Source organism: Scyliorhinus torazame, chromosome 14 (genome assembly GCF_047496885.1).
Source record: "Scyliorhinus torazame isolate Kashiwa2021f chromosome 14, sScyTor2.1, whole genome shotgun sequence".
In the NCBI taxonomy this organism is placed as follows: domain Eukaryota; kingdom Metazoa; phylum Chordata; class Chondrichthyes; order Carcharhiniformes; family Scyliorhinidae; genus Scyliorhinus; species Scyliorhinus torazame.
In genome coordinates, this window is record NC_092720.1 from 196,659,736 (window position 1) to 196,677,278 (window position 17,543).

A 17,543-nucleotide genomic window follows, 5' to 3' on the forward strand; every position below is an offset into this window, starting at 1 on the left:
GCCTATCATGTTCACATATTCTGGTTTTGCCCTGAGCCGGGGAGGTTTTGGGGTTCGTTCTTCAGCACCAGGTTGGCAATTTTATGGATTTGGAGTCCTTAGATGCCATATTTGGGGTGTCGGACCTGCCGGAGCTGCAGACCATGGCGGATGTTTTAGCCTTTGCCTTGCTAATTGCTCGCAGGTGGGTCCTGTTGAGGTGAATGTCAGCCTCTCCGCCCTGTGCCTCAGTATGGCTGTCGGACTGCATGGAATTCCCACACCTTGAGAAGGTTAAGTTCACCTTGAGAGGCGTGATCGAGGGGTTCTATGAAAGATAGCACCCATTAATTCTGTCTTTCAAAGAGTTGGTCACAATCAGCTGCTAGGGATGGGGGAGTAGTGTTTTTTTGGGGGGGTGGGGCTGGGGTGAGTGGGGGGTGTAGTGTGTGTTTCCTTTTGAACTAGTTCTGTTGGGGTGGGCTGTGTTTTCTTTTTCATGTATAAAATGTTAAAAATTTGGTGAAAAAACACTGGAGAGAAAGGCTTGTTTGAAAGGATAGTTTGTCCACCTGTAGGTGGATTTTTGATGAAAACTGAGGGAGGTTATTGTTTGAAAGAAGATTTTAAAGCATCTCCAAGTGTTTTATTTGTTGTTTAAAGTAAATTGTGACTCTGTTCCTCCATGTTTTCTGAAAATAAGTAAAATGTTATAGTCTTCTAAGCCAGAGTCCTATTCTGGGACCTTCCTGTCCACAACATCAACCGGGATTGTAGCACAATAATAAAAATTGAAAGAACCATAAATATTATTTGAGTTGCCCACTTCAGGTTTTCATTACTCATTAATGCTTTTGCAGGACTTCAAATTATCTTGGTTACTTTTCAGAATAATAAATGGAATGTTAATGTAACTTATTATTTGGAACTTCAGGAGGGATTCATATTCCATGTTTATGTTGTTGGTAAATTGACATTTTGATAGGATAGTTTTGCTCAAGATGCATTTATATTGTCAAACACCAAGGTCCTAATTTCAATTCCTGTTACAGAGGTCAGACAATTTTCAACATCCTCGGTTATATTTTTCCACCACAAAATAATCTGATCATTTATCCTGGGACAGCATTGTTTAAGCTATTGATACTGTAGCCATCTGGGATGGCCACGTCCCGATTACAAAATAGACACTTTGCAAAGAATGCAGGGAAAATGGACAATACCGAGAAAGCAAACAGGTGCAGGGCTTGTCTGTTGATTGGAGCCGGAGCTCCCAGACAAGACCGATACTGCAAAGCCATTGCCATACTAATGAGCCATCTCCGGGGACAAAAGGGTAACATTTAAGTAAACAATACCAAGGCAGACACCCCAGCGCCAGAGGAGACTAGAACAAAGCATGCCAATGGCCACCTAGCACACGCCCAGCAATCAGGGCACCCACCACTTTATTGGGGGAAATCGATAGGAACGATTGAGAAATGGTCCAATTAATTGGGGCCAAGTTCAAGGCCCACCCAAAAGCGCGAAGCCCCTTTTGGGTAGAAGAAGGATCCCCCAAGAGAGACTCTCTCTCTTGGCTTTGGCTCTCACCGAGGAGAGACCTGCACAACAGCTACAACAGAACAAGTAAGTCCAAAGTCAATGCACGCTACGAGATAGATGCTCTTAGCTGTTATCCTGTACCAGTTCGACCCCAGCAGCCTCATGACCGAACAACGGCCATTGTTCCTCTGATTGAGTGGGCACCCGAAGCTACGTATAGGCTTGTAGTAATAGTGATTGTTTACGTGGTAGAGTTTTATGCATGAGTGGACTTGACTATGTATACATAAATGACGTTGCTTTTGAACTTAGTAACTGGTGTATCGAGTCTTTGATCAGTATTCAATTTTGAACCTTGTGGTGGTATCGAAAGATGCCTGGCGACTCTTGAGCAAACATAATTAGAATTAAGGAAGGCGACCATATTAACCGCCATAAACAGAGCCAATTAAAGAGAGAACACAATTAGCAACATTTACTGGCGACTCCGCCGGGACTCGATTTAGAAGTGGCCTATTCACTCCGAGAGAACCCAAATTTGAATTGGAATCCAATTAGGAACAGAAAAACCACAAGTGTAAGAACAATACTGATCAAGCCTCCGAGATTCGGAAGTGTGTTAATGCATGCGTACTAACAGGGATATAAGGTAAACCTGAGAGATTTTGTTGCGTAAAATTGTCGGGAGTTTTGTAGGCTGGAAAATAGCGTAAGCCGTACCCGTGGTTACATCACCACTTTTATCACCCCCTGTTCCAAGTTCAGTAGAGAACCTAGATAGAGAAAATGGCAATGAAGGCAATGGAACGCCGTATGAACCCCCAGGAATTCGAGGTCGCAGCGACCAGTAGAGTAGGACATTGGCCCTTTTGGGAAGATGAGATCAGAAAATATCTCAAAGGGAAAGGATGGCCCCTTTGGAGTGAATTCTACGCCAATGACGAAACAGGTCCCGGGAGTATAGGACATACTTGGTGGGAGAACCTGTCAGAGATCCACAAGAAGAGCTTGGGGAAAGCTCGCAAGCTGATGGCAATTGTGTCCTACTTGGCACAATTGCGAGGCACAGAGGAGGTCGTTAGGATGCTCCGTAGAGAGATTGAGGAGAGAGACAGTAATAGTGAGGTAGATGTGAGCAAAGTTGAGAAGGAGAATAAGGATTTAAGAGAGCAGTTAGCAGCAAGGGACAGAGAGGTGGATGATGCCAAGTGGGTACACCAGTCTTGTCTTGCGCATTTCAGTAGTTTCCAAACCCAATATGATGAGGCCCACCAGGACACGCAACGTGCGGTCTTGGTAAGACAAGAAACCGAGCAACAAGTAGAGAAATTACAGAAACAGTGCAATGATTTAAAAGCAGCCCTACGAGCACGCCATACTTCCACAACGGAACAAAGGCAGAGCTCCATAGACAACGCAAAGTGCTGGAAGCAAGTTGCAGAATTGCAATCTCTGCTTTCCGTTCAGAATGGGTTTCAAAGTACGTTTGGACCCCAGTTGGACCAGGAAAAAGGCCCCGATTGGCAGGAGTTGAATGAAACTGCCCATAGATAAGTACATGGGACATGTACGCAGGAAAAATGCCAGAAAAGGAAAGCACCCCAACCCTCGACTGAACACGCAGAACACACCCCCATGAACCCTGTAACCACACACCGCAGGGCCGCAGCAGAAGGAGACACAGATTTCCTTTATACAACCCGTTAACCGTGACCCCAATTATGGGATGCTTATGGAAAAATTACCCCATTCCTTCCCACATCAGACCCCCACCAGTTTTTTGCTCGAGTTAAACAGCCGGCCAGCATGTATGGCCTGGACGAAAAATAGCAAGTGAAGCTCACAGTTTTAAGCCTCGACCCTTCAGTCGTGGCAGCCCTTCCCGACCCACAGAATGTAGGAGGAGGCACACTCCAAGAAATGCACACAGCGATCCTGGATGCGATCGGCTATGACAGAGGAGATCCCGTAGAAGGCCTAAACAAGTGTAGGCAAAAGAAAGCAGAGCACCCCAGAGCGTTTGCTGGACGCTTGTGGATACACTTCACAGCAGTTTTCGGAGAGTTATCACGCACCCATTTGTCCCCAGATATTATGGCCAAATGGACTCGAATCCTAGTCTCTCACGCGACAGACACAGGACAGAGAGCTTGCGCAAATTATGACCCCTCAGACGAGGCCCACAATGAAAAATGGGTTTTGAAAAGATTGTCCCGCGCTTGGGAGCAATCAGTCCAAGGCAAAACAGCATTTATAAAACCAGATGAAGAGCAGGCAGATATGAATCCAGTTAAAGCGCACTAGAACCCCGCATGGGTAAATGAGGGCAGGAACAGCCCACCCCAGCCCAAATCCCAAGAATGTTACAATTGTGGACTTGAAAGTCACTTTGCACAAGAGTGCAACGCACCCCAAAAGCAGCAGAGAAACCAACAGACAGGCACCCTAAATAGGAATAGGGCAAAGCCAATCCATAGCATTAGCACTCATTCAGAGAATGCAGACATTAATGGCACCGACTGACGGTGTTCGGGCTCCCCAACTTGGGTCTGCGACACCATTTGGGACAAGTCCGGTAGACTGGTAGTAGCAGGCAAAGTCCGGGGACACCCCGTAGAATTTCTTTGGGACACAGAAAAGTCCTGCACCACACTCAATTCCTCCACGATGTTTCAGCGAGAAACGTGGCCCACAACAGACACCATCACACTCATCGGTTTTACAGGTCATTTATAACAGGGACACATCACAGCCCGTAGCGATACAAATAGGTAACATCACAACTAAGCACCCCGTAGTTTTGGTTGATCTGCCCCAGACAGCTGAACATATCATAGGAATCGATTTTATGAGTTCCCACAGCCTCTCTTTTGATCCGGTAAACAAATGTGTTTGGAAAATGGCAAATGCAGCACGATCCCCCGCCACGCTCACAGTTGGAGAGTATGAAAACAGGATTGGCTCAGTAGGAGACTTCTGGTACGACCCTCGGGCCATTAGTCCAGACAAACAGGTTAGGGAAGTCCTGCAGGAACACAAAGCAGCATTTGCACAGCACAAGCATGACTGTGGCAAATTAGCTGGCTTGGTGTATATTACAGGTCCCGACCCCAGACCCCAGAAGCAGTACGGATTTCCCCAGGAAGCAGAGGGAGAAATCTCAACGGTAATAGAGAGTTTACTTGACCAAGGCATACTCAAATAGCCCTCCACAAACAACGCGTCAATTTGGCCCGTCAGGAAACCGGATGGATCATGGCGACTGACCATTGATTACCGGGAACTGAACAAAGTAACCCCAGCAGCAGCCCCCACCGTAGCCACGAGTCCCAAGACCATGCTCAAATAAGGACTCCAGTCAAAAATGTTTTCGTTTTTGGACATTAGCCATGGCTTTTGGTCCATTCCATTGGATACATTGTGCCAGTACAAATTTGCCTTTACATTCCAGGGACAAGAGTATACGTGGACATGCCTTCCACAAGGCTTCCACAACTCCCCCTCCATTTTCCACCGAATGGATTAGCAAAATTTTCCTGCCCCGATTGTCTGGTCCAGTAGACAACTTGCTACTACAGACAGACATAAAGGGAGAACACATTTCGCTTCTCGCCGAACTCCTAGGACTCCTAAAAGAAATTGGATGGAAAGTCAACCCCAAGAAGGCCCAGATTTTGAAAGTGATATACTTGGGTACAGTGATCACTCATGGTAAACGTGAGATCGAGCAAAAGAGAATTGACTCGATCGTCAAGTTGCCCCTTTCCCACAATGTCTCAGCCTTCTGGTCATTTTTAGGACTGGTTGGCTACTGCCAAAACCATGTTGACGGTTTTGCCACTAAAGCAGCGCCCCTATCCGCACTTCTCAAGAAGCAGGCACCTTGGGAATGGCTTCCACAGCATATGGATGCCGTGGATGCTTTAAAAAGAGCACTCAGCACAGCCCCCGCACTACAGGTCCAGATCCACTTTCCCCGTACACTATCGAAGGAGCAAGCACCGACCAAACCCTTTCGACCGTGCTCCTCCAGGAACGCCATGACCAATTACGCCTTGTAGCATACGCCTCACGCGTGTTAGATTCTATCGAGCAAGGATTTTCTGCCTGCGAAAGGCACCTGCTCGCAGTTTTTTGGGCAGTACAGTACTTCACCTACATTACAGGACTCAACCCATCGCCATCCTCACAGAACACACACCGACACAGCTATTGTTAGACGGCCGACTTAAAGATGGCACAGTCAGCCAAATCCACGCAGCCCGTTGGACCCTTCTTCTACAGGGACGGGATATTACAGTTAAAAGACCCACACCTTCCTAGCCGACAATTTGCAGCATGCAGGCCCCCCTCATGAGTGTGAGATCATCACCACGAAACAGAACACAGGTCCATTTATTCCCAAAATACATCCCAGGAAAGCAGGTAGTACACCCCAGAGACCCCAGCCCACAGACACGTGCACACCCGTGAAAATTTATGTTGATGGCTCCTCCAGTTTTAAATGGAAAGAGACTCACCGGTCGCGGCATTTGTGTAGAGGGCGCGCAAGGATGCCCCTAGATAAGATTTAACTAAAGTTGCCAGGACATCTAGGCTCGCAGGCAGCAGAACTGGCAGCAATCGCTTATATTGTAGACCATCCCGACTCGTTCCTGACCCCTGCAGCCATCTATTCGGACAGCTTGTATGTCTGTAATAGTTTAACGGAATTCCTACACCTGTGGAAAATGAGAGGATTCATTTCCGCAGACGGGAAACTCCTACCCTCAGCCCCATTACTCCGACATATGTTAGAGACAGTGAAAGATAGAAAATATGGTATCATTAAGGTTCGCAGTCATCACTGTTCTTCCCCCCCTGGTAATATTAAAGCAGACGCCCTAGCGAAGGCAGGCTCCAGGCATGGTTATTTTTGGAACCCCCCCCTGAAAGCACCCCAGTATGCGCAGTTCAGGTCTCGCAGACCAACATTCAGGATCTAGCGAAAGCCCAGAAGGAAGATGAAAAACTCAGGGAAGTTTTAAAGGAAACCTTCCCAGCTCCGTATGATAAATATAAGAACACAATAACCACACATGATGATGTGATTTTGAAAGAAGGCATTTATGTAGTGCCCAGCCAGGACAGATCATTTGTCAGTTCCATGACAATCATGGACACCAAGGTATTGAACCCACCCTAGCCCACCTCAGACCGCTCTGCTGGTGGCTGTCATGATATCCAGATCAGCATATTATGGTGCAATCACACACACTGATGGACAGGCATTTGGACCAACAAGCACACATATAACATCGCAGCCAATCACTAGTGAGAGCACACGCACTATAATAGGGGGAACACGAGAGTTCCTGCTCATTCTGGCAGAAGACAGCTCGGGACACAGAGCTTGCAGCGTGACACTCAGACATAGACCATGTGCTGAGTGCCTCACCAACATAGTGATAGGGCTAGATCCATGGGTTAGCTGGTAGCGAAAGTACCCCAGTCTATAGTTAGTTGTATCTGTTAGTTAAGACAACAAAATCGAGTTGTACCATCTACAGCTGTGTTGGTTCATTTGAGTATCAGGACACCCAACACGACAGTGGCCTGATTTCAAAGCCGATGTAACCCACTACATTGAGAATTGCTTGATCTGTGCCCAGATCAATCCGGACAGATATGCCAAAAAGGCTCAGCTTAGTCACACCCACCCCGTTAATGGCCCCTGGACAAATCTGCAGATAGATTACATAGGACACCTACCCCCCTGCAGAAATGGTTATAAGTATGTGTTGGTGGTCACCGACACCGTCACAAAATGGGTGGAAGCTTTTCCATCGAGAACGAATACGGCGAGGACCACAGCTAAAATCCTAACGCAGCACATCTTCAGAAGATGGGACTTCCCCCGCAGTATAGAGTCCGATCAAGGCTCCCATTTTACACGACGAGTAATTTTCCTCACAATTTTCGGATTTAGGCAGAAGTCTCACATAGCATACCACCCCCAGTCAAGCGGCATTGTAGAGAGGATGAACAGGACTTGAAAAGCCACCCTCAGGAAAATGGTGCAGCAGAATAACAGCACCTGGGATTCAGTTCTCCCATTTGCTTCAATGTTTTTATGGAACACGGTATCCACGTCCACAGGATACACCTCCCACACCCCATGAAAGGGACAGAGTATTTATTAGCACTGGATTTGGCCAGCCCCGCAGTCACAGCCCTCACACATGAAAACGCTGTACAGCAGCTAATTGAGAATATAAAGGCAGCCCAACTCGCAGCAGCTGTGAGACTTGGGACACGGAGGAAACAGAACAAGGCTTGTTTCGACAAAACAGTACACGCCACTGAGTTTGCAGTAGGGCAGCAAGTGATGCTTTCTCGATACAACCCCAGTTCATTCCTTTCCCCTAAATTTTCCAGACCGTACTCCATTTCAGACAAAGTCAGCCCCTCGGAATACAGAATTACATATCCAATGGCATGTCTGTGTGGTTTCACATAAACCAGCTCAAGGCTTATGGCTCGCAGAACAACCATGCACACCACATCTCACTCACAGCAGCAGACAAGCACGCCCTGCCCACAGATGATGCATTTCTACCCTACCCCAGCCAGTCCAGCCCGTCCTCAGAGACGACTTCAACTCCACCCCCAGAGGCACGACTCCGCTTCTCCCTTCCTTCAACCAGCAGCGACAGCGACAGTGATAACGATAACAATGATGACAGCCACAGTACACCATGTTATGATTATCCCTCTGTACCAGGCCCCGCTCCCAGTGAATCCAAGCATGATTCCAGTGACCCCTTTGAGATTACGTACATCAAAGCCCCAGACACACCGCCCGACGATTACGGATTAAAACCGAGTAGCTCCAACCTCGACACATGATTCTGGCACCGAGACAATTCATTCAGGTTCATCCGGAATGATGAGATGGGCCCCAATTCGCCCCAAGCAGCTTTAGTCAAATTACTCCAGTCAAGAGTATGGCAGCTGGGAGAAGATGATGATATCGAGTCTGACTCCCACCAAACCTTTGCGACTCAGTTTGCTATTGAGCAATGAGATGTCCAGATGATGGTAAAAAGGACCTGATGGAGAGATATGGTGTTTTTTCTGATGGAACCTGCACCATGTTTGTTGTATGTTTGTCCGTTAGTGTTAATGTTAAGTGTTGTTTGTGAATTTGACAGTTTTTCACGGCCCCACGCCACCACTCCTTTAACGCCCACTGGCAGTTAATGGAACACGTTTGTCAACAGAAACCCGTTCGGCGGGACAAGTTTGTCAGCGGACACTAAGGCAACCCTCACGATGACCACATTCTTACCGATTCTTGCCGGTTGCTCAGGCAGTGAAGAAACGGCACTGGTACCCGTCCTGCCTGAGGACCACCCCTCTGGTCAGCTATGCTCGGGTAGAGCACAAACAGCACTGATCACCATCCTACCCGGGGATTCCACCCATTACTTATACGCCGCGGCCCATACGCACCCCATTTTGGCACTTTTAGTTCGAAATTTTTTTGTTTGTTTATGGCGACCCTTAGGTTGCTTCCATATGCTATTTACATCCTCAAGCACTGGGATGGTAAATCTCACAGGCTGCGAGACGGCTCACACTGTGTCAGTATTTTCCTCGGATGTCTTGTCCAAATATTCAGTTTAAAAATAAATGAGGGGGTCACAGATCGTGACCAATTCTAAAGGGTAATTGGCAATAAAGGACAGACAGACAGACATACGAGATCTTAAGCAAGATAAGAACAGATGCTTCTGATAACAGAACTCCGGAACCTCAGGAACCCCAGAGGAAGACAGAGAAGACCGACAAAAGGAAAGATGAAGACGACCTCCATCTTTTTCAACTGGATCTGAGCGGTATCCCTTCAATTGCGCACTGACGCTACCCCCCTGACCCCTACCACACAGGCCGTGAATGATTCCCACACCTGCCATACACAGAACCCCGAGATAGTTAGCCCCGTGACAGTTACCAAAATTTATCACCTGGTATTCATCATCCTACATAGTAGAAGCACTCTTAGTACTGGTGATACTTTGCAGTGTCGTGCAGGCACTTAGAATCAGGAAATGGCGAAAGATAGCCTACCGCTCTCGCACCCCGGTATACACGTTTAGGTCCCCTATTTTCGGACGTTACCAAACCACCGAACCCCTTGACATGAATTAAAGTGCATCTATTTTTCTTTGTGTGTGTTTTGTTCAATAAAGAAATGTAAACCTCTGTGCTTGACTGCCAAGCCAGAGAAATTTGTGTTGCTGCTATTTGTACAGTTTAAAATGTCGTAGATTATTTTTGATTGTTTGAGTGAAGATAGTTTATTGAGGATAGTTAGAGATTCCAGTTTTTTTATTTTGTAATGCATGCCTGAATGTCGTAGCGCCCCCTAGAGTTTTATAATAATGTATGTATTTAAAATGATTTTAGGTAAAAGTTGTGTTTCATCGGAAAGGGCAGTGTGAAGCCCGTTAAGTGCTTATGGGTGCCCCGCTTGGTCAGAGAACGAAGACGACGCGGTAATGTGATCCTTCACGCTTCGCGTTGAGGATCACAAGGAGGGCGTGTAGCCATCTGGGATGGCCACGTCCCGATTACAAAATGGACACTTTGCAAAGAATGCAGGGAAAATGGACAATACCAAGAAAGCAAGCAGGTGCAGGGTTTGTCTGTTGATTGGAGCCGTAGCTCCCAGACAAGACAGATACTGCAAAGCCATTACCATACTAATGAGCCATCTCCCGGGACAAATGGGTATCATTTAAGTAAACGATACCAAGACAAATACCCCGGTGCCAGAGGAGACTAGAACAAAGCAGGCCGACGATCACCTCGGACACGCCCAGCAATCAGGGCACCCACCCCTTTATTGGGGGAAATCGATAGGAACGATTGAGAAATGGCCCAATTAATTGGGGCCAAGTTCAAGGCCCGCCCAAAAGCACAAAGCCCCTTTTTGGTATAAGAAGGATCCCCCAAGAGAGACTTTCTCTCTTGGCTTTGGACCTCACCGAGGAGAGACCTGCCCAACAGCTACAACAGACAAGTAAGTCCAAAGTCAACGCACGCTATGAGACAGATGCTCTTAGCTGTTATCCCGTACCAGTTCGACCCCAGCAGCCTCAGAACCGAACAACGGCCATTATTCCTGACTGAGTGGGCGGCCGAAGCTAAGTATAGGCTTTAGCAGTAGTGATAGTTTAGTTTGTAGAGTTTTATGCATGAGTATATTTGACTGTGTGTAAATAAATGAGCATTGACTTTGAACTTACTAACTGGTGTATCAAGTCTTTGATCAGTATTCGGTATTGAACCTTGTGGCGGTATCGAAAGATACCTGCCGACTCTTGAGCAAACGTAATTAGAATTAAGGAAGGCGACCATATTAACCGCCATAAACAGAGCCAATTAAAGAGAGAACACAATTAGCAACAATACCATCAGTAGTGGGTACTAATAGAATGGTAACTATTAACCCTGAGGCACGGTAGCACAGTGGGTAGCACTGTTGCTTCACAGCTCCAGGGTCCCAGGTTCAATTCGCGACTTGGGTCTCTGTCTGTGTGGAGTCTGCATGTTCTCCCTGTGTCTGCGTGGGTTTCCTCCCACAAGTCCCAAAAGACGTGCTGCTAGGTAGTTTGGACATTCTGAATTCTCCCTCTGTGTACCCGAACAGAGATTTGAGTGTGCAGGGCTACAGAGAAAAGGCCAGGAATGGCACTAAGTCGTGATGATCATTTGCAGAGCAGATGCAAACACAACGGGGCCCAGTGGCCTCCTTCTGAGCAGTAACAATTCTGTTCCTTCTGTAAACTTGCTATGTCCATTCCTATTGCTACTTCACATTTTGATTCTAACCATCCAAAGAAGCTGAGCACAGGACCCCACTAACTGTAAATGCACCACTGGATTTGAGAACGCAGCAGCATTGCTTCTGAATATAAAATTGCATCAGTCATTGACATGATTGGCTGTGTGTATCCAATCCCAGGGGGCGGTACGGCGGCACAGTGGTTAGCACTGATACCTCACAGCACCAGGGACCAGGGTTTGATTTCCACCTTGGGTGACTGTGTCGAGTTTGCACGTTCTCCCTGTATCTGTGTGGGTTTCCACCGGGTGCTCTGGTTTCCTCCCACAGTCCAAATATGTGCAGGTTAGGTGGATTGGACATGCTGAATTGCCCCTTAATGTGAGGTTACAGGGTGGGGGATAGGGCGTAGGTAGGGTGGACTTTCAAAGGGTTGGTGCAGACTCAATGGGCCAGATGATTGTTTCTGTACTGTAGAGATTCTATGATTCTAATTCAGAGGGCTGCAATCATACAGTCAGAATTTTCCTGCTTTAGCTTTCCTTGCTCAGTCCATAAGCACTTGTGAAATGTATGATTTTGCGACCAGTATTCTTAATGCCTGGAAAAGATTCAACGAATAGCAACAGGAAAATTCTGGACACACAATCCCACTTGTGCTAGACTGCAAAATTCCAAAATATTCCACACATTTTACAATTGATTTTAATTGCACATTCACAGTTTGTCAGGACTGTATCACTAAATGTTGATCTGACCTTACATATCACTTACCATATCAGGCGTTCCAGCTCCAGGATTGTTTTGTTGAGTCCCAAAAACTGAGAAAACTATGTCGCATATTTCTCTGCTCTTTCCTTCAAATTGTATTTTCGCCGTCTCAGTTGCATTTTTTTTTAATTCTTCCATAATCAGTTTTTCTTCTTCCTTTTCAAACTCCAAAGCATATCTTTGGCAATATATCCTCCGGTCACAATTAAATTGATGATGAAGACCAGAGAAGAATAGCATGACGATTATGAATGAAGTCAGTAAAATACTTCCAATGAGCTGTCAAGACACAGATGAAAAGATATTTTTAAAAAACAACGACCCTTTAACGGAACTTCTCCATTTTAGAAATGTTGTGTTCAGTTTTGAGGAGCAACTTCCACACAAAGCTATTCTTCTCTGGAGCATATTTCAGAGATTATTCTGATTTAGTAAATTTATGTTGCACAGTATTTAGCACTGCTGCCTCACAGCTCCAGGGACCCGGGTTCAATTCTGACTTTGGGTGACTGTGTGGAGTTTGCACATTCTCCCTGTGTCTGCATGGGTTTCCTTCAGGTGCTCGGGTTTCCGTTTCCTCCCACAGTCCAAAGATGTACAGGTTAGGTGGTGTTACGGGGTTAAGGCGGGGGAATGGGACTATCCAAAGTGCTCTTTCGGAGGGTCAGTGTCGACTCAATGAAATGAAATGAAAATTGCTTATTGTCACAAGAAGGCTTCAAATGAAGTTACTGTGAAAAGCCCCTAGTCGCCTCTTTCCGGCGCCTGTCCGGGGAGGCCGTTACGGGAATCGAACCGTGTTGCTGGTCTGCCTTGGTCTGTTTTCAAAGCCAGCGATTTAGCCCTGTGCTAAACAGCCCCTAGTTCGAATGGCCTCCTTGTGCACTGTATGGATTCTATGAGTGTATGATTAGAATATGTATCTGGATGTTCCTGACTGTGGGTGACAGACGATGCATGTGACAGCGCACTGATCACATTATGTTGCAGTTTTAAGTTATAGAACTTAAATTCTGATTGTTCTGCAATTTCAATTTCTTAACACACCAAGAACAATGCCAATATTATTGCAACTGAATATGCTCTGTTAATACTGCAAATGTACATTGTTTTTCAAATAGACTGGACACTTAAAGAAACATCGATGTAAAGTCGGCAGGGGGCAGGAGTGCAGTGGGAGTACTCAGCTCCGAGTTAAAGGTAATAAAATCTGGCTATGTCTTCCCTTCACCTGATCATAGGTGAATTATGTTTTCCAAGCCCCGAGCACGAGGTTACTGTCCCAAGGGAGCAAACATAGAATTGGATTCAACCACTGGTTCCAGTAGATTGCTTGTGTGCAGTATCTCGTCTCGCTTTTTGACGAGGTTCTTAATTGAATGCTGCTGATGGCACAAGTCACTGGTTTTAAGAGAGGAGATAACGTTGTCGGCGGTGTAGAAAATAAAATACACATTGGTCCCAAAATTTATGGGAATGAAGGGAGGGTGCGAGGGAGGCCGAGAGCAGCTGACATACCCAGCGAGGTGGAAAAGTAAAGGTTCTACACGTTTAACACTGGGGCCTCATTAATACCTTGTCGCTCCTCTCCAGCTGCACCAAATGTATCCTCCTCATTCACAATTGGTCCACTTCAGAGTACAACTCAGGGGGAATCCGTCGTGGAAATACCATTGCACCTTGTGCGTCATGAATGAAGTTTGTTCATTTGACATATTTGTAGAAACACTCAGCAGGTCTGGCACGGTCTGTGGAGTTTAAAACTGCTTCTCTCGGTCCATGCTGCTAGACCCCATGCTGCTCGTTCCATGCTGCTAGACACCCAAATCCGCGTGTTTCCCAACCAGAAACCCTGGATGAACAGGGATATCCATTGCTTGCTGAAGTCTAGGTCTGAGCGTTCAAGGCAGGCAACCCTGACCTCTACAAGAAAGCCAGATATGATCTAAAGAAATCCATCAAAGATGCCAAAAGACAGGACTCTACTCTAGTACACCTAGATAACAAAGACACCTATGTCAGACTCCTATTTATTGACTACAGCTCAGCCTTCAACACCATCATTCCTCCGAAACTCATCTCCAAACTCCATGGCCTTGGCCTCGGCTCCTCCCTCTGCGACTGGATTCTGAACTTTCTAACCCACATACCACAATCAGTAAAGATAGGCAACAACACCTCCTCCACGATCATCCTCAACACAGGTGCCCCACAAGGCTGAGTCCTCAGCCCCCTACTATACCCCTTATACACCTATGACTGTGTGGCCAAATTCCACTCCAAATCGATTTTCAAATTTGCTGATGACACCACCGTAGTGGGTCGGATTTCAAACAATGACGAGACAGAGTATAGGAATGAGATAGAGAATCTGGTGAACTGGTGCGGCGACAATAATCTCTCCCTCAATGTCAACAAAACGAAGAAGATTATCATCGATTTTAGGAAGCGTAGTGGAGAACATGCCCCTGTCTACATCAATGGGAATGAAGTAGAAAGGGTCCAGAGCTTCAAGTGTTTAGGTGTACAGATCACCAACAGCCTGTCTTGGTCCCCCCATGCCGACACTATAGTTAAGAAAGCCCACCAACGACTCTACTTTCTCAGAAGACTGAGGAAATTTGGCATGTCAGCTACGACCCTCACCAACATCTACAGGTGCACCATAGAAAGCATTCTTTCTGGTTGTATCACAGCTTGGTATGGAGCCTGCTCTACCCAAGACCGCAAGGAAACTACAAAAGGTCGTGAATGTAGCCCAGTCCATCACGCAAACCAGCCTCCCATCCATTAACTCTATCTATAATTCCCACTACCTCAGAAAGGCAGCCAGCATAATTACGGACCCCACACACCCCGGACATACTTTCTTCCACCTCGTGTGACAATACATGTGACAATAATGTGACAATAATAAATCAAATCAAATCAACCTGCTGGGTTTTTCCAGCATTTCCTGTTATTATTTCAGATTTCTGCCTTATTTTGCTTTTATGTTCATTTTACTGTGGCGGAAGACTCTGTTGGGTACTGTGGTTATACTTCGGGTCCTGGAGCTGTTTTAGAGGGCAAGATGGTAAGTGCAAATATCTTTCTGGGGCCAGAAAAAGCAGGAGTATCAAGTATATTCATACCTCCCATTCCAAGAGCATCTGCACAGTGCCATCCTCCTCTTTTTGTCCAAACCCCATGCTACCAGCACAATCCCACTGAAGGGATATGAATATTCAATAGTTGTCATGCACATTGAGTAAATATAATCGTCAGAGACGTGCGACGTCAAGTCTTCCTTCAAATACAAAGAGCTCGCGGCTTTGCAAACCACCGCAGGTTGACAGGTTGTTTTGCCCGGTGTCGTTTCCAGTACTTTGACATGTCCAACCGCCTCATACATTTCCATACCCGCCAACCCAATCAACACTGAGAGTGTGGATGATGCTACCAAAAGAGGCTTGGCAAGTCACTGCATTACCTTTAATAAATTATGCCCATTACTGTCGGCCAATGATGGACGGAGTAATGTTAAAGGTGTTGGATGCCATCCAAGTTGATTGTTTTGACTTTCTTGAGTGTTGTTCGAGTTGTACTCACCCAGGTATTCCATCACATTCCTAAATTGTACCTTGTAGATGATGATGTGGAGATGCCGGCGTTGGACTGGGGTGAGCACAGTACGAAGTCTTACAACACCAGGTTAAAGTCCAACAGGTTTGTTTCGATGTCACTAGCTTTCGGAGCGCAGCTCCTTCCTCCTTCCTTCACCTGAGGAAGGAGCAGCGCTCCGAAAGCTAGTGACATCGAAACAAACCTGTTGGACTTTAACCTGGTGTTGTAAGACTTCGTATTGTAGATGATGGGCACAGTGAATTCATCTGAGGAAGGAGCTGCTCTCCAAAAGCTAGTGATTCAAAACAAACCTGTTGGACTTCAACCTTGTGTTGTGAGACTTCTTACTGTGCTCACCCCAGTACAACACCGGCATCTCCACATCATGGCCTGTCGATGATGGACAAGCTTTGCTGAGTCAGGAGTGAATATCCAGCCTCTAACTTTCGCCATGGTATCCCTATGTTGCTCCTGTTGGTCAATACCAATCCCAGGGTGTTGGGAGATCAGCAGCCTCCCCAGTCCACCCTTCCACCCCAATTGGGTCCAGTTACCACTGGAGAAATGCCTCAAGAAAATGCTTTGCTAGGTCAAAGGTATCATTGAAATATGTTTCTTTACATTTACAATAAATATTTAAAGACATTACTCACCCGCGATGTCTCGCAAAGTCCTTGTTCCTTAACACGAAAATGAATATCAATGTTGTTACAGTTGAATGCGGCGCATTTGGTATAATTCAGATTTTTCAGCCCCGCACAAGCGAAGTGATCGCCATCCAAAAATAATATGGTCATCCATATTACTGAAGGAATCAACAGTTTACCGGACAAGAAGAACCGCCGAAGAACACACTTGCAGCAACATTTTGAGGCGGCGGCTTGGGTCAAGGTGTTTAACTTTGTGCTCCGACACGAAGCGCAGTTATTGCAACAATAATGCCACTCACGTGAACGAAGTTGCACCAGGAGACTGATCCCAAATAACACGACTGAAGGAAAAGTAAAGAATAAAATAGTGTAGACCAAATTCGGATGTATAGCCATAGTCGCAGTCGCATTACTTTCCTGACACGGACATGGAATATTTTCTTCAAGGATTTCTTCCAATCCATAAAGGAACAGAAACAGTAAAACATTCCCCACCACTTTGATTGAAGTTGCATCATTGTTCAACAATAAACCTTTTATGTTGTTTAATATTTCTAAATCCCCCGGCATTGTTTCGCTAATCAGAACCACAATTAACTCAAGAACTCACGACCACTAAGTTTCCAGCTAATTCCTGCAGAGTTGAAGATTTGCTGAGATTCGCTCAGGGAATTCTTGCGATTGCCAAACTGATTGAAACATGTACAGGTTGATGGCGTCGACAGGTCGACGTCTGTTCTAATGTGGAAGTGAACACACTCAAATACACAAGAGCAGAAAGTGAAAGTATCTCAGATTCTGAAATCGGGCAACTCCCTATTTTGTTATTTATCTTCGAAGTACATTATTAGCTTTCAGTCCAGGGGAGAGTCTCTGATCTAACTCACTCAGACTCCTTCATCATTTGTCCTGTTATAATCCCCATGGAGGTCAACGCACCAAAAGGACACATTTATCAAGTGACTCCAACAAGAAAACCAATGGACAAGATTCCACTTTTTAAAACGTGTTGTAACAATCAAACTCCAAATCAACTTAAATTAACCCTGCAGAGGACAGCACGGTGGCGCAGTGGTTAGCACTGCTGCCTCACGGCGCCGAGGTCCCAGGTTCGATCCCGGCTCTAGGTCACTGTCCGTGTGGAGTGTGCACATTCTCCC

The 17,543-nt window shown here is 46.1% G+C and overlaps 1 protein-coding gene across 1 annotated transcript in view; it reads right to left on the reverse strand.

Annotated features, from left to right (window-relative positions):
* The window catches only part of LOC140389407 (uncharacterized), a 67,726-nt gene extending 50,645 nt beyond the window's left edge, over positions 1 to 17,081 (reverse strand). Inside the window, exons 1-2 of the mRNA XM_072473553.1 lie at positions 16,387 to 17,081; positions 12,131 to 12,406 (exon numbers count right to left, since the gene is read on the reverse strand). Of these exons, the coding sequence (XP_072329654.1) occupies positions 12,131 to 12,406; positions 16,387 to 16,953 (843 nt within the window). The 5' untranslated portion in view covers positions 16,954 to 17,081. The remainder of the gene's footprint in view (positions 1 to 12,130; positions 12,407 to 16,386) is intronic.
* Between the last annotated feature and the right edge of the window lie 462 nt (positions 17,082 to 17,543).